Source organism: Nanorana parkeri, unplaced genomic scaffold (genome assembly GCF_000935625.1).
Source record: "Nanorana parkeri isolate BGI_ZX_2015 unplaced genomic scaffold, ASM93562v1 scaffold1315, whole genome shotgun sequence".
Taxonomy (NCBI): Eukaryota; Metazoa; Chordata; class Amphibia; order Anura; family Dicroglossidae; genus Nanorana; species Nanorana parkeri.
The window spans coordinates 369,155-390,942 of record NW_017307583.1 but is presented as its reverse complement, the minus strand read 5'-3'; the positions used below and the strand labels follow the sequence as shown (position 1 = coordinate 390,942).

Sequence of the window (21,788 nt, the reverse complement as noted above, 5' to 3'; positions counted from 1 at the left end):
TACCTCTGCCTTCGGTTGCGTTAAGCAGTGAGCAGTAAATACATTTTATTGTTTTACCCAAAGGCATTGATAAATTATACATAAAAAAGTATTTGTATGTGAAGGACATGGAATATAGACAACTGTGTTTTAAAGTTGTGTGTTATACCACCAATGAATAAAACAGATAAAATCCCTATGAAGTTAAAAATAAATACTACAAACTGTACGGATATAAAATTAGTGAAGGCGGTTACTAAAAGACTGTCCCTAATAGAAGGAATTCTGTTAACTTTTTTTTTAAATTAATTCTACTTAGAGGTTTTCTGGTTACCTTATAGATATATAATTCACAGCAAAGGTTGAGGAAGTTGATATTACCTGAACTGTGTGAGATATTTTATGTATTTAAAAACATTTAAATTAAACAGTTACGATGGAGCATACGATCGACTGCTCCTTGCAAAAAAAAAAACCCCAGAAAAAAACTGTAACATTAGGCTGTAGAAGGTCTTTAAAGTAGTCAAAACCCATGCATGTAAAATTGTACAAAACTAAATTTAAGTGCATACGTGCAAAATAATGTCTGCTCAGAGTAGTTTTAGTTTTCCAAAGAGTTACCGGAATAAAAATTCGATGTATGAAAATAGTCTGAATTTTAGAGGTAAGATAAACAGTGTAATGCCTTGCAATGCACAACAATGGAGTGTTCCGTAAAGGTAGATTACTAGTTAGAAAACAATTCTACATCCTACCACTAACAGTAAAAAATAATCACAAATGTTATTTTAAAAAAAGCCTCAATCCAATGGTGTTTTGTATATTCAAAACCCTGAACAAATTGCAGGTTTGGTCATTAGCAAAATAGATAAAATTGGTCTGGGGAAGGTCGACTTTGACCATAAGGAAATGGTTTCTGAACTGCGGTAGCAGCAAACACATAAACAGTCACAATGAGGTCCATTGATTGCATGAGTATGGCAACACTTGAGGGAAAAAAGAATAAATAAATTACCCAAGTCTTAACCTTATCATGTGCACATTATGAACATGCTCTAACCTGCATTCCAAGTTTCTTGACATAGTTTAGAAGTTTAACACTTTGGAAAAAAAAAAAAGAATTGATAAATTATCTTCATAAAGTTAAATATTTTTGTTTTATAGTTTATTTAAAGTCACTTTAACAGAGACCTTTCTATAGCTACTAAAAATGGGAGATTTCTGTTTTGTTAATGTCCATCCCATTAATAAATGATGTAATTAAAATGCAGTATTTTCCTTTTACAATATTTAATTAGTATTATACATTTGTGATAACATGTTCTACCAAACCTCTTTTTAAATCTCAGTATGTGTGGATACTTAAGAAAGTACAGTTATTCTGCATTGAAATAATACTGCATGCTTCCACACATAAGCTTTTGTCATTTACCTGAAGGTGATCCAGGGACATTTCTTAAAACCATGGAGTAGAAAAACTGATCGCTAGACTATGAAACGTCCTACGACTGTCAAAAGGAGTGGAAGTTGTGATTTCAACATTGGTACTGTAGTAAGTAGTGTTGATCATAGTTTGTTTTCTGCTGTTAACTATGACTTATAAACCCTGAATTATTAGCTATTTAAGCAAAACGAATGCTCAAAACATAGTATCAGTAGTAAGTGTGCAACAAAATAATTCAGTCCACAGTGAAAACCCTGAATAATCTATTTTAAAAGGCATGAATGTGGTTAAGAACTGTATCGTTTCGGCAGAGTATGTTAGGTCACACTCGGTTGCGTGTACAGTAGACGTGTGTAACAATACACACGGATATTAAATAGTCAAAATTTCAAAATTACATCTACATAGACTTGCTACCATTTCTGGAGATATCAGTCCCTGAATTAACAACATTGTACAAATGAGGGTCTGCCAAGCGAAGCTTTTTTTTTGGAGGGTTCTTCAGTGTTCCAGACCGTTCTTTGACTTTGTATTCTAAAGTGCTGTGAGGTACGCCATAAATTCCTTGTGCTTTAGAAACACTCATTTTCCCAGTCAGTACCATGGCTATAGCTTCTTCCAAAATTTCATGATCATATTGTCTGTATCTACCCCGTTTTTTCCTCGGCTGTTTGTCTTTCCGGTCGTCATCTGGGTTGTCAGAAGAGGTGTCGCCAACTCCATTCTTGTTATTAAGACACAAAGGAGAAAGCTCTCTGTGAACATAGGAATCGAGGTTGGAACGAGTTAGGTTTCCCGAACATTCAACTTTGTTTTGCTTGGGAAGGATGTTTTTTAGTTTTTGCAGAGATGAATTTTCCATAACTCCCGAGGTTTTAGTAACCTGATGCATCACATCCAGAAGACCAGAAGGATCGGGCTGTGGTTTGGGCACAGAGCTCACTCGTACCTGAGGAATTTTTAACTGTACAGTGGGAGCTGAAGATTCACAATGCAAACCTTCCTTTTTTTCTTTGAACTGAGCAACCATTCTCTGTAGAGTTAACTGATGGAGGTAACTGGAAGCGGTTGGGAGTTTCAGTTCCGAGGTTTCAAGTAGACTGAGTTTACTTTTTTCTGTATGCTCGGCCTGAGCCCTTGCCCACTGGGCGACTTTTTGAAAAACAGCACACGCCTTAGTGCCGTCTTTGTATAAATACCCATCATTACAATTTTCAGCTGTGTTTTTAAAATATGCAGGCTTGCCTGCTGATAAGGCTTTTAAGTGAAGTAGTAAAGTTTTCTGAGGTATGCCATAAAGTATGGCTGCTTTGTTAATATCCAGTGTTCCCAGCTGAATATCCTTCAATGCTTTTGAAAGCAAACCGTCTGCAAACTCAGGACTTCGGTCCAAATAGTCATCGCTCTCTCTCTGAAGTCTCCTGGATGAATGGAATGAAACGATGGTCAACGGATGCATGAGACGTGTACACAGGTATGGAAGGGTCCACTCCTTTATTAAAACTCCTTGCTTAGGTAACATCACCACTTCTGATAAAAGTTTTTATTCAAAACGTGGAAGTTAGAAGTTATAGAAATCTTTACACGTCTGCTTGGACACTGTCAATCGTACGATGGCTTCTATAGCAACCCAGTCAAGAATTCAAAAACCATTTGGGAAATATTTTCTTATTTTGTATATATATTTCTTAAGTGCATACTATTCCAGCTGACAGTTGCTTGCGGAGCCAAACTTAATAATTTAACTTAAGCAATTAGTAAGCCCTTAATATTTAATTTTTTGTTAGTAGAAACGTGACGTTACCGCTAAACAAGTAATAAAAGAGTAAACCCCCCTTTTTAAAAAAAAAAAAAGATTTGCTGTAGTAACAGAGTCACACACACACACAATACAATCAGACAACTTCCACAGAAAATGTACCAAACACACATAGAAACAAACACACATGGAAAGATATTGTAAACATTTAGATGGTCATCTAGCAAAACCATAAAGAGATATCAAAATGATTTAGAAGGACACAAAAATAAGCCAAAATTAAACTAATACATAACAGATCTGGTAGCTGGCACATTCTTTTTTTTAAATTTAACTGAACTACAGGTCTAAATATACTAGGTTTTACGTTAAAATATAAGAAGTATTATTTTAACGTATAGAAGTGTGAAAACAGTGGAGACATATATTGTATAGCACAAAATACTTTTAAAAAAAACAAAAAACTGTTCTATTCTTTGCCAACTTGAAAGATTACAATTGTTATAAATCATGAAAATATTGCTGTTTGAAAGACACTAATGAGAAAAATATATATTTATACAATGTATATTCTACCATTTTGTAATCATTCACTTGTGATGAAAAACACTACTCATCTGGTGTTAACAAACATAGGTCATAAGAAAATTAGAGGGAATGCAATTGCTGGCCTCTGTTTAAAAATGCTAGTTGACTGGCCATGTCCGGCTTCAATACTTTTGATATACACACACCTGGAATAAGCGTGCTGTAAATGAGTGGCAGAAAAGGGTCAGAATTCTTTGTCTATACTTTTCGTAGGTCACCAACTTGACCTTTTCAGCTGCTGTACTTACAGCTTTATCTTAGTCCCCTTGCAAAGTCCCACATATACAGGTTGATCCTGCCAGGAAAGCTCACCTAATGCAGAGCAGAGTAGTTACACTCATGTTTGCACTACAGTAGGATGAAAAAATGTTGCATAGTATGTGGCTGTTAGCATTGTCAAAACTGATGCACAAGTCCGTAGCTTGTAAAACAGCACCTGCCAACACCTAATCATGCCCTCTGCTTTCCGGATTGACAGCACTGCCTCTATTGCTGAAACTCTCCCACTGCGAGTTGCCGTGTCTGGGAGGGGAAACGTATGAGATACAAAGGAAGGATTTGGCTCAATCAGGAAAGTTGAAGGAAGTTTTTTGGTTTACTTTGGAGGCGTGTGCATCACAAAGTAACTGGATTTGGTACTTTTTTTAAACGGTCATACTGTTAACTTTAAAGTTAACAAAATAATACATATATTTTTATTTTCCAGGACAAACCAGGCTTTTTGATTTTTATGCAATCCATAGAAAAAAATGCCCCATTACCAGTTTTTTTTCTTGCTACATACTCCTTTTTGGCATAATGACCTCAATCAGTTAAAGTGCTCAATCCAAAGCATTGTCATGAAAGCCAGGAAACTAAGATTCTCAAAAACGAGGAAAGTTCAGCAATTACAGACGATGTAATTCTCATTACAGGTGTTTTTTTGTGGGTTTTTTGTAGATATATTTCCACTATGATACAGTAAATATTTACTTACTGTAAAGCTTTACAGGGCAATTATGTAAATACATTTGATATAAAATATGAACATTTTATAAAACAGCACTGTAATTTTCTTATGGTTAATTATGCTAATGCTAAAGTTGGGAAAATACTATTCCTTGCAGCTAGAACAACTATCTGGTCACTAGTACTTGTTCTACTTTCTGCTACTTCATCCCCTAAATGCATTCATGTTGCATGAAACTACATTTTATAAAATGTATGAGTACAATATGATCCCCCCCAACAAAAAAAATTATATAAATAAATATCCTACAAAACACAGACACTAGCAACAGGAACAGACAATGTAACAACAAGCTAAAACAATGCAGCATGTTAGATCTATAAACTCTTGTATATGGTCTATGTAAGTGAAGTTGCTACTCACTCAAGTTTGAGATTTTTGATTTTGGAGTTTTCTTCTAGTCCACTGCAGTTACTTTTTACAGAGAGATCCAAAACCCCATCATCTGCGAGGGGGGGAAAAAAAAAAAAAAAAAAAACTTTGCATTAATGCATTGTACTTATACAAGATTATATTGTTAGGGCAGTTGTATATAAAAATGATAAATCACCAAAGCAAATCTCTAAGCCATCATCTTTTCACTGTGCATTAGTTCTGCAGAGGTTTGTATTCCAACTCAATGCATTACAACCCCCTTTACCAGCTTTCAGAGGACCAACAGTATACTACTGCAACCCATCTCAGTAAAGCACATTTCCATCATAAAACAGCATTACTTCTACACTACAGCGAATAGTAAATGTACTGGACTGGTAAATTATTAATGCACCACATCCCTATTAAAAGGAATAATATAGAAATATTTTTTATGTACATCTGGGACTTTCCAGGTGCCACACAAACAGGAGGTCATAAAATGTCCCAAAAATCTTTAATTTTACGTATATTTAAAATAAAATAAAAACTTGGTATTTAAATCACCACTGGGGGTTTTATTTTTTACTATATTTAGGAAAAATTAATGAACATTTTGGGGGGAAAAAATGTTTTTTTACATTAGGTTAGGAAACAATTATTATTACCCAATTTTTTGTTAAAATATAAAAGACGGGGTCACGTCGGGTAAATAGACACCAAACATGTCAAGCTTAAAAATTGGGCACACCCGCGAAATCGCAAAAAACTACCATACCCAAAATTAACCATAGGCGACTCTTTAAAAGCTATTACCGCTCATCAGTTTAGTGTTATCAGTGGTTAATGGCCCTAAAAGTATTGCTCTCACTGCGACGTTCGTGGTGATATGTAACATGTGCGGCGTAATGGGCGCAATCGTCGTTTACGCAGGTATGCGCACCTGACGCATGTTTGCATGCGTGTATGTAGGGGTGGGGACTTAAAGAATGACATTTTTTTTTTTTTATGTGGTGTCTCCAAGACCCCTAATGTCACCTGGGCCCCACCCGAATAAGCTGAAGAAACAGATCTACTTCATCAGCTTCTCTCCAGCGTCTGAAGCTGGAGAGTGACACGAGAATGCGGAAGTCATGTAATATACACCACTTCCCCATTCTGACACCGGAGAGGGGACCGGAGGGAGATCGTGTACCGACCTCTTTCTGATCCCCCGTCAGACAGGCACTATGCCGGTCCCGGGCTCGCACCGGGCACGGCGGAGCCCGGGTTCAGCGTGACAACGGGAGAGGGGCGGCTCTATAGCCGGCGGATCACTTGTATGTTAACAGGCATCGCTGCCGGTTTTTAAATTTTGTGTCTTTCCCGCTCACACGCGCCGCACACAGGTGGGCGGGGCTAACTGGCAGTATACACATGGCCTGTTACATCCAGGATGTAGTCAAGGACTAAAATGGTGCCTCTTGATCCGATCATGGTCTTCATTCCAGTAGTTTTGAGGAGTCCCTCTAGCGCTGGTACCGGTCTCTGATCCACCACAGACTCTGGTTTATTCCTGTCCCACGGAGTCTGTGCGGGTGCACGTTCCCGGGCTGCTTGCATTGACTTACCTTGTGTCTCTCTTCTCCCGGCCGAGGATCTCTACTGCGCATGCGCCCGTCCCATGATCCTTTGCGGGCGCCCGATAATCTTCAGTTCTTCGGACGGGAGCGAGCAGCAGAGACACAGGTAAGTTTTAACCTTTTAAAAAAAATGTTTTTCAATATGACTTCCGCTTCCTAGATACATGCAAAAAAAACGCAAGGGTTTAATTGTCCTTTAATGTCGCTCCTGAAAAGTCCTGAATATACCTAAAGACACAGTTCTTCACTAGTTTATACTATTGATAAGGGGATAGGTGCCTTACTATATGTCTGACATACAGGAGATGAATGGGACTTCTTTTAAAAACAGCAATCTTAGCATTTTGTGCATTACAAATAGTTACTTATCTACCAAATGTGGAGAATAAGAACCTTGTACGGGCTTATTGTTTTATTGCAGCATTCATGTACTATATAAATTCAAAGTGCATCTGTGCCCAGACTGAGAATATATTAAAGTTTTTATATATTGTTAAAAAGCAGTAAAATAGCTTTAAAACAAGCACACGCTGACCTGTGAAGCTGCATGTACTGTGAAGTAATTAATCCTTAAAGATAACAATAGACACAGTGAAATTGTGTTTCGGAGTAACAGGTTGCAGCACATTAGAAGGCTGGTAGGCTGCCAACAAAAATAAGAGGGGAAGAGCTGTGATTTAAATGATGTTCTAAAAATTGAAGAGGATTTTCTGCACAAGTGAATGGAGGCTTATAACCGTGCATGTGCCGAATATGTAAACACTTTAATGTGCATAATCTAGGCACAGATACACGTTAACTTTTATAAACACTTAGCATGTTTAATATGCCATGGAGTTGAATTGATATAGACATGTCAAAAGTCCTACCAGCCATTCCTACTGAGAAAGTCCATCAACTCATATAAATGTGAATGATGCATTAAAAGAGGTAGGATGTAAGTTGTTCATTTGTGAAGCAGAATTAAAAACTTGAGATACAGCAAGTGTTAAGTACCAGGTTCTCCAATTTTTACCTGGCCAGACCATTTTTGATTTTTTTTCTCCACTTTTTTGTTTCTTTTTAAATTACATAGTTACATAGTATTTGAGGTTGAATAAAGACATAAGTCCATCAAGTCCAACCTATTGCGTGTATGCATTTATGTTTGAGCAGGTGTGTGCATGTATAGTAGTCCATGTGTGATTTTGCTCTTAAGAGTACTTGTACCCCTTTATGTTATGGTCTCCAAGGAACTCATCCAGGAGTTTCTTGAATGATTCCACACTCTAAATTGGCAAAATTATAGAGTTGTCCCTGCAATACATTCCCTTCTTAACGCAAGACAGGACGCTTGCTTTGTGTACACAGTCTGGCACTGTGCGCTGTTCCTCAATCCCCAAATCCTTCTCCGTTTGCGACTTTCCTAGTGGCACACCCATAAGAGTATAGTCCATTTGCCTATGTTTAACTCCAAGGTGCATTACCTTGCATTTATAGACATTGAACTTCATATGCCATACAGTTGCCCACTCCCCGAGTTTATCCAGGTCCTCCTGTAATGTTATAGTGTCTAAATCCGTGTCTATTACCCTCCCAATTTTCGTATCATCAGCAAACACTGAGACATGACTACTCACTCCCTCCCCGATATCATTAATAAACAGGTTAAAAAGCATGGGACCCAGTACAGAACCCTGGGGCACGTCACTCATGACTTTAGCCCAGTCTGAAAAGGTGCCATTTATCGATACTCTTTGTACACGTTCCTGTAGCCAGTTTTCTATCCTTGTGCACACTATTTCATCTATGCCCATAGCTTGTATAACAAGCGTTTATGTGGCACCGTATCAAATGCTTTGGAAAAGTCCAGATATACTATGTCCACCGTCCTCCCTTCATCCAGATCTCTACTTACCTCTTTGTAAAAGGTTAGCAGGTTGGTCTGGCAAGAATGATCCTTCCTAAATCCATGCTGGTTATCAGTTATTATGCCATGATCCCGGACGCATTTCACTAAGTAGTCCTTAATAATTCCCTCTAACAGTTTACATACTATGCATGTCAGACTAACTGGTCTATCGTTCTCCGGTTGGCATTTTGAATCTTTTTTCAATATTGGTACCACATTAGCCCTTCGCCAGTCGCTTGGCACTCTACCAGCCATTATGGAACCTTAAAAATGAGGAACAATAGTCTCGTTATTACCTGGCTGAGTTCTTTGAGTACCTTGGGGTGTAGATTATCACAGCTTTCAGTTTGTAAAAGCCCCCCCAAACCATATATTTTCTGAAAGCACAGGACCCAGAGAATAGAAAGATGGTGCTACTAATTTTGTAGTGCATGTCCACATCGCACGCCAGTGTGTGACTGTTGGTGTGAATGAGCCTTTAGTATGTTGGGGTCAGATCATATTTTAAATTATTAGCTATAATCAGAGGTTTGTCAAGCGCTGATCCTAGCTATTAATTCAATCAGCTCAGTCAAGGGGACGATTCTGATGAATTGGCCATGAGCTTGTGGAAGAGTGCCAAGGACGTAAGGCTTGCCTAACTAGCCAGCTGCAAGTGGTTTTGTTCCGTAAGCCTAACGTCCTTGGCAGTGAATGGATTAAGTTAGCAGTCACTCTAGATGAATCCTTGGAATTGATCAATTTCTGATCATTTACAACTAGCCTCCAGTCATGGGTTTATTCTTTAGTAGGCTGATCATTTAGGCTGGGGATACATTAGTGACTTTAATCTCCAGCTACTTAAAGATTTAACCCTTTGTTGACAATCACCACATATGCAGAACACTGAAATCAATGAACTGCTAATGAGATAACTGTCCACAAGCAGGTAATACAGGTGAAACTCGAATAATTAGAATATCGTGCAAAGTTCATTTATTTCACTAATGCAACTTAAAAGGTAAAACGAATATATGAGATAGACTCATTACATGCAAAGCAAGATAATTCAAGCCGTGATTTGTCATAATTGTGATGATTATGGCTTACAGCTCATGAAAACCCCAAGAACCCCAAATCCACAACCTCAAAAAAGTAGATTATTACATGCAATCAATAAAACAAGGATTGTACATAGAACAATATCGGACCTCTGAAAAGTACAAGCATGCATATGTACTCAGTACTTGGTTTGGGCCCCTTTTGCAGCACTTACTGGCATTACTTTTGCACGATATTCTAATTATTCGAGTTTCACCTGTATATCATCAGGAAAAAAGAGAAGGCAATAGCCTCCAAGTAAGCCTATCCTGATGAAATATGAAGGCAGTCATAGGGTACTTATAATTCAGAAAAAACCTAGTTGCCTGGCTATCAAGTTGACCCATGCTCTATTTAATGTTTTTGAGTCACTGTCTCATTGCTCCTGTTCATCACTGCCATGCTATGTGACAGAACTGATGTACTACATGTCTCCAATATGTTTTATAATATCAATAATTCTTCAGATACTTTTATAATCAGGAACATTTGCTTTTTGATTGCGGGAGGAAAGAGTTGCCTTTTGCAACAAACCCAGCATGCATCAGAACAACAACATTTAATGTGTTTAGTGTCCTGTTGCATCTGTACTCGGGTTCTAGTGCTGCATGAAATACCACCCTGCGAACATGGTATCCAGAAAATATTTGTTCAATTCAACAAGCACTCCTTACCGTCCTGAAAAGAATGCTCCTGAATCCGTGTCACTGTGAGGTCTAACGGACTATCCTGGTCTTCCTGTAACAAGCTTTCTGTTTGGTTCAGCTGGATACCATTACAGCCATTAGGAGACTCAACCATTGTTCCATTGTCTTGATACATTTTTCGGCTTTTTGAAACATATTCAATTGCAAACTGACGTATCATTTTCTTCATTAATTCCTGAGCTACAAGTGGAATGTTGGGATCACAGTTCTGAGGAAGATCTGGAGGAGAAAAAGACAATCCGTTCTCTGCACTGAAAATATGTAGAATCCATGATATCATTGATTTGTAACTTTAAATCAGTTCAAAAAGGCCACAATTCAGATCAAGCAAAAATGTCATTTTAAAAGGATCCTGTTCAGAAAGAAGTATGGGGACTGTCACTGCTGCACTAAGAACCCTAGTTCCCTGGCTATCTCCGACGTCAATATTTGTTTTTTTAGACAGGGAGGTCAGAACTCCTAATCTGGATTGCTATTTTGTGTCAGCACAGGTCCCCTATGAAATGGTTCAGTACTACTGAAATAGTAAGGCTATATCAAAAGATTAAACAGAAGGCTAAATTGAAAACTTGAAATGCATAAATGGCACTACTCAGTACTTCCGTGTTTTAAGACACTGCTGTAGTACATCATTCCAACCTACACTTATCAGTGATCATTGAACATGCCCGGTTGTAATGTTGGAGCCCCTTCCTTGCGGTCTCACCCACACAGAAATCCTGATGTCTGTACCAAGATTCAAACCTATTAGGAAGCCCAAATGTGACTGCTGATGAAGGAAGCAGACTACAGGCTTTAGGAAGTACACCACTGCTGCCCTCCTACTGACTCTGTGGTCTGTGGTCTGTGTGTTTTGTTGGTTACTGATCACTAAAATCAGATTAAAAGGTTAATTAAGTGAACTTACTGATTTTAGGATAACTACAGTTTGCTGCAATGCAATCATTGTTCACTGAACTGTTTTACTGATTGGCATTGCTTTCTACAAATAAGTCTCCTTTCATACATGAGTCCATTAACAAAAATATATTAAAGGAGAACTATGAGGTGAGTGCTTTTCACTCACCTCATAGTTCTAGCCGACCTGTGACAATGAGACTCTCACAGGTCGGCTCAGTAGATTGGGAGGTGAGCGAACACATACCGGCGACAGGATCAGCTCTCGATCCTGTCACAGCTCTCTGCCGTGACAGGGGAGGGGCTGGATTTCCCGCTCTGATCCGCCAGCGCTGACTGGCGGAACGGACGGGGGAGGGGGCGGGTACAGCTGGCTCTGCCTCTAGATAGGCAGAGCCAGCTGTCAGTCACGCAGCTGGGCGGATCCAGACATAATTGTCGAGATCTGCTTCAGCTGCGGCGTCTCAGTATACCCCGAGCAGTAGCTCGGGGTATACTGCGGCGTCTCAGTATACCGTGAGCTGTAGCTCACGGTATACTGAGCTTAGGGTGACGGGAGGACGCTAGTTTGTGTCCTCCCGTTACCCTAAGGAGAACTATGGGGAAAAACCCTAACACCATAGTTCTCCTTTAAGCAATCTTGCCAATGCAACTTTTCACTTTTTTCTCTTCACACTGCTATCCCTCACTAACTTATTTGCACCTCCTACTGACTACAATGCAAACATTTGAAAGCCAGCAGAATCAACATGTTTAAAAACACACACACTAAAAAAAAACCTAAAAAAAACCTTTAACCCTTTATGGACAAACAGGCAAATAAAAGGTAAGCCAACATGCTGCATTTTACCACTGACTTTTGAAATACAACAAAAGGAAATAAAATGACCATATGCACAAACCTGTGCATGCTCCTAGTCCTGCTCTCACCGACAGCGTTGGTTCTCTTTTATGACTGGACAACCAATCATAATGATCACGTAAGATTTGTTTACAGCGGTCACTTGTCACTGTGCTAAGTGTGTAGCCTCCAAGTATGTAAACCACATTTAAACAAAAAAAAAAACACAAACAAACACACAAAAAAAACAGGATTTGGACCTTTCCTTGGAGTTCATTAAGGGACAACAGGTCAGGAGATTTTGACTGGCTGGCATGCATTGTGAGGGACATCCTAAAACATTTAATGTGAAAATGGCTTAATGTAGCTTAATGTACCATAATGTGCCTAAACCTCAATCAAATTGCCTTGAAACTTTGCACAACCCAAGTGCTCAGCTTCCCAAACCTATCCTGAAGGTTTCATGGATTTTGGTTACCCACAAGGCAAATGAGTGACATTAAGCTTGTTTTTTGGGGAGCTTAATGTGGCTTAACGTACAAAAAACAACTTGCATGTTAACCAATTTCCCCCAAACTTACCATACGACAAGACTCTCTCTATGCCAGCATATTCTGAAGATTCGGGGTAATTTGATAAAACATACCAAAAGTTATTCACATTAAACTATTTTATTACAATCCTAAAACATTTAATGTGAACAGCTTAATGTAAAAAGAGCTTAATGTGTAAAAAAGTATCTAAACCTCAATCAAATGCCTTGAAACTTTGCACAACCCAAGTTCTCTACTTCCAAACCCTATCCTGGAAGTTTCATGGGTTTTGGGTACCCACAGGGCAAATGAGTGACATTAAGCTTGTTTTTTGGGAGCTTAATGTGGCTTAACGTACAAAAAACAACTTAGATGTTAACCAATTTATTCCAAACTTACAATACCACACGACTCTATCTATTTCAACATATTCTGAAGATTTGGGGTCATTTGATAAAACATACCCAAAGTTATTCACATTAAACTATTTTATTACATTCCTGGAAAGCATTTAGCTTAATGTAAGAAGAGCTTAATGTACCATATTGTGCCTAAACCTCAATCAAATGCCTTGAAACGTTGCACAATCCAAGTGCTCAGCTTCCCAAACCTATCCTGGAAGTTTCATTTGGTTACCCACAGGGCAAATGAGTGACATTAAGCTTGTTTTTTGGGACACTTAAAGGACATTTCCACCTTTGTAAGTGATTTTGAGTTTTTGGTGGCAATGGGGAGGTGCAGGGGGGGGTGTACATGTGTGTGCATTCTTAGGAGTCACAGAGCTGTATTTCATACTTTATTTTATAGATTCTTTTACTGGCCAGAGGCCTAGAAGTACAAAATTCCCTCCACAATATCTTCAATCCGTCTCTCTCACAGGGTCGGGTTTCTTATCTCTAAACTGCAATCAGCTGTTTTCCCCTCCTCCCCCCTCCCCTCTCTGCTCTATGGAGAGACAGCAGGATGAGTCATAGTTCTGTGTGTCTGTGTGAGTGTTAGTGTCCAAGGACCTGTAGCACACCTTACCGGACTTCCCATGTTGAAAAATGGGTGCTCGCAATGACTACGGATGGCACCGTATCAGGTAAAACTTAATTTGCCCTGTGGGTAACCAAAATCCATGTAACTTCCAGGATAGGTTTGGGAAGATGGGAACCTAGGTTGTGCAAAGTTTCAAGGCATTTGATTGAGGTTTAGGCACAATATGGTACATTAAGCTCTTCTTACATTAAGCTAAATGCTTTCCAGGAATGTAATAAAATAGTTTAATGTGAATAACTTTTGGTATGTTTTATCAAATGACCCCAAATCTTCAGAATATGTTGACATAGATAGAGTCGTGTGGTATTGTAAGTTTGGGGGAAATTGGTTAACATGTAAGTTGTTTTTTGTACGTTAAGCTCCCCAAAAAACAAGCTTAATGTCACTCATTTGCCTTGTGGGTAACCAAAATCCATGAAACCTTCAGGATAGGTTTGGGAAGCTGAGCACTTGGGTTGTGCAAAGTTTTAAGGCAATTGATTGAGGTTTAGGCACATTATGGTACATTAAGACATTTTCACATTAAATGTTTTAGGATGTCCCCATTGTGAGACTCTTCTAGAAAGATGGATGTCCCTGACTGGATTCATGAGCCACCAGGCCAGGGATAATCTAGTCTTGGGTGTCATTCCATGAGTTGCCATGATCTTGAGTTGCATTATTCATATGGGACTGCTTCGAAGGAGGCTACCATCAAACCCAGAAGAGGGTTTGATGGTAGCTCTTCTTGCAAAAGAGAAGAGTTGGGCAGCTCCTAGACTGCAGTTTGAACATGGGAATGGAGATTCAGGAGTCTGTCTCACAGGGAAATAAAATCTGAGTGCCATCTAGGCGAAGACCAAGAAAATCCAAGCAGTGAGTCTGTTTCAATGCTGACTTCTGAAGGTTAAGGATCCAAGCGAACTCTTTAAGAGCCTGAACATTCCTCATTGGACATTGACCGATAGGACACGAGATGGCACATGAGCTAGCAGCTTTGGCGGTTCCTCAAGGTTCATTGGACAGGCCAAAGGGAAATGCCCACAGCAAAACACAGGTAGCATTTATGTGTTGAAAAGATAGAGACATGCATGTAAGTATCCTTGATGTCTACAGGAGGCCAGAAAGTCTTACAGATGGAGGGAAGATAAGAATGACCTGGTTGTGATGGAACCAAGTCAAGGATTCATACTCAGAGGTCTAAGAGTAATGAAAATTATTTATTTTTTTTAGCTTCAAAACACACAGAAGGCTTTCCAATGTGAGGAATAGCTTTCTTTTGCTGGGGCAAAATGGTACTCTTTCCACCCAAGACATCTTTGATGAAGTTGTCTAGGGACGCACCAAAGAGTCTTTCCCCCTCAAAAGGCACACACATTTTTTTTTGTCCATTTGCCAGACCCTGCTAATATGGGCATGATAAAAATGACAAATTGCAGGGCACGGCCTGTCAGGGAGAATGAAGACTCTGTAAGATCTTCCAGCCTCTTATCGATCAGATCCTCAAATATTGAAAAGGTCAATAATAGGAAAAGCTAGTGTTTTGTTTTTTTTAAGACCAGAGAAAGCAGGATCCACAATGAGAACTGCCAACTGTTTAATAAATGCCTCCTCTATACTGTATTGCTCAGCAAGATGCTTGGGGTGAAAATAGCATTTCAGGAGCAGACTAGTCACCATACAAAACAGGTTGCAGTAAGGCATGTACTGGAAAAGGTTTTCAGGTTTTGGGGACTCTTAAGGAAGCCCAGACTGATAACGTTTGGCCCATCAGATGTAGGTGCCTGCATATTTAAACATGAATGCACTGCGTCAATAACAACCTAAAGGGTATCTTTTAGCCTAGGAATTATGTCAGCAGACTGAATCTCCTTAGGCCCAAAAGTAAAAGTATATAGCTGGCTGTGACAGTGTCACTATTATGCATTCACAAGGACAACCGTCACAGATAGCCTTGCTGTGGAGCTATGATTTACCTCACGCTGAGAGGGCGGGAATGCTAGACTCACATGTGCCAGAAACACATTTAATTGATGCAGCTTCCTTCACTCGAGTGTTTTTAAAAATATTGCAGCAATAAAATATCAAGCATTAACCCCATAGGGGGACCAGCAAGAGCATATCATCACATCCCAAGCTACAAAAAAGAAGCAAAGCTCCTGAAACTTACTGCAGTGGTCTAAAATAGTGCGCTCTGGCAAACAGACAGTAGTGAAAACTGAAAAGTGCCAGCTGCTACATTCTGACAGTTTTCACCCCTCAGGTAGGCATACACCTAGGAGAGTCTTCAGGGATAGGACGCCTTGTGGGTGTATCTCAGTCTCGCACAGTAAAGTGTCTGGAGAGTAGGGCAAGCAGGACACATAACAGGCCTGAACCATGTCTTTATCATTGCTTCACTCTGAGGAGAAAAGATGTCCAAAAGGATACCAGCAGCAAAAAACTGAAGGATAATGGGAGTTGGAAGGGTTATATTCTGGCTAACCAACAACGTTCATTCCTGTATGCAGGAATATACCAATACATCTCAGGATCCGTCTGATTTGGTGTCTCTAAACCTCCCTGGCGGTCTGATTAATTTTTTTTCCCTTTTTTGTTTTATCTTTTTTTTTTTTACTTTTAACATTCCCGCTGGTTACTCCCCCCTGCGACGCAGACGCTCGCAAGGGACGGAACCCGGATGACGGCATCGGCCGGAGGACACAGCGGGGGATCGTGGACAGGGTAAGAGACGCTACGCTGCAATTCCGAGTGTGGCTCGGGGTTATCGCTTATGGTACTGAAAATTAACCCCGAGCCACACTCGGGAATACCACCAAGGAGGTTAATGAACGATTAAGAAAACTAGATTAAAAATTGTTAAGCCTTAAATACACAAATATATATTTTTTTAAAACAACATTTTGTCCATTTGTCAGCTTATAATAATAATAAAAAAAAAAAAAAAACACTGCACGCACACACGTTGGGCTTCTTATTTTGTTTTGTTACACTGACACAGCTAAATTTGGCCTTGGCACCTAGGCTTAAATGATCACTGGCCATAAAAGAGTTTCAGATTTGTCTCCATTTTCTCAAAAACAAAACCTGTATTTACAATGGAAGAAAATTGCATACCTTTCTTCTGAAAGAGTGCATTTAGGTAATTTTCAGCTTGGCATTCAATTTTATCTGTGTTGAACTGGCCCTGAGATATCACTTCCCCTGTAGGTGTGGACTGTGCTGAACCACCTGATGGCGTGCAGTCCTTCAAGGGAAAAAAAAAAGATCACAATCTTAGCGCACGAGAACTCCTGTAACTTGTAATATTGTAATGCAGACAGAAATACTTACAACTGTCTCCTTGTGAAGGCTACATAATGAACATTTCTCATCCACACACCAATCAACCAGTTCTTCTGGTTCACAGTCTAAAACACAGAAATATTGCCCTCGTTATAAGATTATGCTTATAAATACATTTAAATTGAACATATACAAATAACAATAAGAAAAAAAGGATCCGGTTACAATTTATAAAATCATAAAATGAAATAGGTCATAAAAAAATTGGCTAAACTAAAGTGCACCTGAACTTAAAGCAAAGATTTGCTATGTGCTAGGAAATACCTAGAAGAGAGAGATATATATAATTTATACACATGCACGCACTGACAAAAATATTGGCACCCCTGCATTTCTGTCAGATAATGAACCACTTTGAATAGAACATTTTAGCAATTAAACATGACAATGCCTAAACATTTGCATTTCTGTTGTTTGTATTGGTATGACAAAACAGTGGAGGAAAAAAAAAGCCAAATCTGAGACATTCCACACAAAAATCCAAAAACGGACTGGACGAAATTATTGGCACCCTCAATGAATATTTGGTAGCATAGCCCTTGGAAAAAATAACTGAAATCAATTGCTTCCTGTAACCATCAATGAGCTTCTTACACCTCTCTACAGGAATTTTGGACCACTCTTCTTTCACCAACTGCTCCAGGTCTCTCAGATTGGAAGGGTTCCTTTTCCCAACTGCTGTTTTGAGATCTCTCCACAGGTGCGCTATGGGATTCAGGTCTAAACTCATTGCTGGCCAGTCTAGTACTTTCCAGCGCTTTGTCTGAAACCATTTCTGGGTGTTTCGGGTCATTGTCCTGCTGTAAGACCCATGACCTCTGACGGAGACCCAACTTTCTGACACTGGGACCTACATTGCACCCCAGAATTCTTTGGTAGTCTTCAGATTTCATAATGCCATGCACACAGTCAAGACATCCAGTGTATGTATCCATGTTGTATTCTTTTTGCTTATTATTTCTGTTCTATTGACAAAAATCTAATAAATTCATTGTTAAAAAAAAAAAAAGACATCCAGTGTTTTTGGGGTTATCACTCTCACTCTCTCATACTGGTCACTGGAAGTTCAACATGTCACCTCATGGCAAAGAACTCTGGAGGATCTGGGGGGGAAAAAAAGAATCGCTGCTCTACATAACGATGGCCTAGGCCAGTGGTGGTGAACCTTGGCACTCCAGCTGTTTTGGAACTACAAGTCCCATGAGGCTTTGCAAGGCTCTGACAGCCAGACATAACTTCTAGAGGCAGATGCATGTTGGGATTTGTAGTTTTGCCACAGCTGGAGTGCAAAGGTTCACCACCACTGGCCTAGGCTATAAGAAAATTGCCAAGACCCTGAAACTGAGCTGCGGCAAAGACCATACAGCAGTTTACCAGGACAGCTTCCACTCAGAATAGGCCTCGCCATGGTCGACCAAAGACGATGAGTGCACGTGCTTTGAGGTGTAACCCAGTGTGTTTGCATGCATTTACAGACCAGAAAATATAGTGCATGCAGCATTTGTTTTCCCCTGGAAATGGAACGGACTGCACTGGTGTGAACAGAGCCCAGAAATACCATAAGAATATATTGGGATGCATTTCAGGTGCAGACAAAAACGTTCTGGACAGGACATAGACAAGCCCTTAATGCAATAAATTTATATATGAATTATACATTTTTATTACAGCAGATACAAGCCCGTGGGCTGATGAACATAATGCATATATAATGATACTGCTAAATATGCAATATTTTTGTAAATTTTAATACATTTTGCTTTGATTTCAGGAGCAATAAAAGAAACCAGTTTAATGTGTTTTAGGATTTCAGCAGGTATGGCTAGTTTAAAGAAGACAGTAACCCATAGCACCCTTCTATAATCAAAGTAGTAAACAATTAATTTAGAGTGACTTCCAAAGGCCATTGTACTTTGCCCCTAGCTTAATTACCTTAGAGTATACTAAAACACAGGAATGTTTTAAAAGGTGGGGAGGGTGGGGGTTGACCGAGGAAACAGTACACCTTACCCAAAAAGTTTTATTTCTGGATGACCGGTTCATTTTATTTAAAAGGCAAAACAGTGCAAGTTAGTTTTTAATGTAAAAACAAACAAAATACCATCAAATAAACTGAGGTCTCTACGTAATCCTGGTCCATACAGCCCTTCTAGAATGCTCTCGAAACCTAGAAAATAAAAAGAAATATAAAATCAGATTTAAAATACTAGACATTACAATAAGCCATGTTATTTTTAAATTTGTAAAGAAAAAAAGTGACAGCAAAAAAGAAGCAAAATGGCCAATGTTACCACAGTATGCTGGGTGGAGAAAACAAAATTCAATTAATAAAGTGGAACTATGGACAAAATAAAAAAAACAACATATGATATTACAGGCATCCCTCCAATGACAACATTTTATTACCTGTTGACCCTGCACGTAGATCTGTTATTTTGCCACTTTGGGTAATAAGCAGCCAAGATGTTCAGCAAAAGTGATAGTTACAGCTAACGTGGCCACACATTGTATGATTTTTCGTTCCTAGCACGAACCCTCGTTTGATTACACCTAAACTTCCCCATCACGCATAGTCAAAAGTCGATTTCGAAACTTGTTCGTTAGCCATACTAACCAACCAATTTTTGAGGATCGACAGAAATAGTTTCCTTTTGCGCATGTGCTCTGTCCTTGCTGAGATTTTTGATGAAAGATAACCACACTGATTCATAAATTTTCATTCGGTCAAGAAAATTTTTCCAACCTGTCCAATCGAAAAATTTACATCTCAAAAACGAAAATCGGTGATGTACTCTCGACTGTTCAACCACTGTTAGATTTTCGTTCAGATGAATGTTCATTCTAACAATGTATGGCCACCTTTAATCTTTAAATTGTTTGCATCTTACTTCACTCCCTGCCGCCAACTCCAGACGGCTTTTTAAGGGTTTCTGAACACTGAAAACAGAGGGAGACTTCCTTATGTTATAACTTTGATTGCCTATGACAGTGGTCATATGATTGCGAGCCTGCCCCACTGGCTCCCGAACGTGAACAGCAACATGAAACTGATATTAACAGCTTGGTCACTGCGCTGGCAGTGTTTCAGTGAGCATGTTACTAGCACTGAACAGCTGAGCCTTTCATGGCCCTCTTTTGGTAGGTCCTGACCACTGCAGACCAGAAACATCCCACAAGAGCTGTCCTCTAGCCATCACAATTTAGCGCTTGAAAAAGTCGCTCAAATACTTACGCTTGCCCATTTTGTGTGCTTCCAACATGACCTAATATATATATAAGCTTTGTGCTTCACCTTTAAATTACAGTTTACAATTTTTGTTAGTGAGGTGTGGTCTAACTGGCAAATGACAAATTTATAAGGGGGAAGGGGAGACTTTTATTAGCTTGATATATATTTTATTAGCTTGATATATATATATATATTAGGTCATCTGCAAGTCAAGCTAATAAAAGTCTCCCCTTCCCCCTTATAAATTTGTCATTTGCCAGTTAGACCACACCTCACTAACAAAAATTGTAAACTGTAATTTAAAGGTGAAGCACAAAGCTTTCAGTTAGAAGTGTAAGAAAAGTTAGTAGCACACATTTTCCCAGAAAAGCAGATAAAAGAGTAACTACAAAAAGGGACACACAAGTGCACATACCTTGCTAAAACAGTAGAGCCAATTCCTAGAAATCCATTTTTAATCCAGGATCAACATGGAAGCTGAATAGCAATATATCACCAATATATCAAGTGGTTTATAAGTACTAGAATATTTCTATATATTTTGATGATTACAGTGCTTAAAAACAAAGGGGGGGATTTATCAATACTGGAGCAGAAGTATCTGGAGCAGTTGCCAATGGCAACCAATCAGATTCTTTCTTCAGTTTGCTCAAGTAAGATTTGAAAATGAGACAGAGAAGCTGATTGGCTGCAGTGCAGATCTGCTTCTGCTCCAGATTTTATCTGCTTCAGTTTTGATAAATTTCCCCCCTCCCCCCCCCAATGGTATTATTGGTGGAGAAAGAAATGTACAATTTGGGAGCTGGTCAGTTTAGTCTTGGACCCAGCAGGTGCCTTTACTGCATCTGCTGGGATTAGTTTCTTAGTGTATCAAAATTTGATCTATAAACGAATAGCTCACATTCTGGTTAAGAATTGCTCTCAACACACTTCCAGATGGATTACTTTAAACATGTTATACAACCATTTTTTCCCCTAATAAATTCACAAAAGCTGCCCTGTAAAGCCTTTAGACATATACGTACGACAAATCGAAATACAGGGCTTGGAGCAAATTCACAGTCAATGCTACGAGAAGCACAGAGCAGATTGGACTGTAGTATCTGGACTCAGAGAGAGCTCGCCCCACCATCACCCCCCAACCATAAGGAGTAGCTACGATCAAGACCACTGCTGATAATGTTTTACATAGGTGATGAGTGTGCATCTGGGTACTACTATTTTAATCTGGCAGAGTGCCTAAGCAAAGAGAGTGTATAGTGGAAAGTAGGGATGCACCGATACCGAGTATGGGGGGTACAGTTCTAGTGGATGTTTATATAATATGGGGGGGCGAAAAACAATTTCTGCCCCGGGCGCCCATAACTCTGGTTACGCCACTGGAGCAGATGACTAGGCTGTGACACGGAGTGGCTGAAGCAGACGGAGAAGACGACACAGCAGGTTAGTACACCTCATGGGGCTCGGCCAATTCCGCATACCTGGCTTTA

The 21,788-nt window shown here is 39.3% G+C and overlaps 1 protein-coding gene across 3 annotated transcripts in view; it reads right to left on the bottom strand.

Moving 5' to 3' along the window:
• Positions 1-1,296: 1,296 nt before the first annotated feature.
• LCORL (ligand dependent nuclear receptor corepressor like) overlaps positions 1,297-21,788 on the bottom strand; it is a 55,978-nt gene continuing 35,486 nt past the window's right edge. For 2 of the 3 annotated variants that reach the window (XM_018569264.1, XM_018569263.1), the window contains exons 2-7: positions 19,171-19,236; positions 17,058-17,134; positions 16,842-16,971; positions 10,401-10,652; positions 5,143-5,224; positions 1,297-2,844 (exon numbers count right to left, since the gene is read on the bottom strand). In XM_018569264.1, the coding sequence (XP_018424766.1) occupies positions 1,824-2,844; positions 5,143-5,224; positions 10,401-10,652; positions 16,842-16,971; positions 17,058-17,134; positions 19,171-19,236 (1,628 nt within the window). In that variant the 3' untranslated portion in view covers positions 1,297-1,823. Of the gene's footprint in view, positions 2,845-5,142; positions 5,225-10,400; positions 10,653-16,841; positions 16,972-17,045; positions 17,135-19,170; positions 19,237-21,788 lie in introns of all 3 variants that reach the window. The other variant, XM_018569266.1, reaches the window with a different exon arrangement.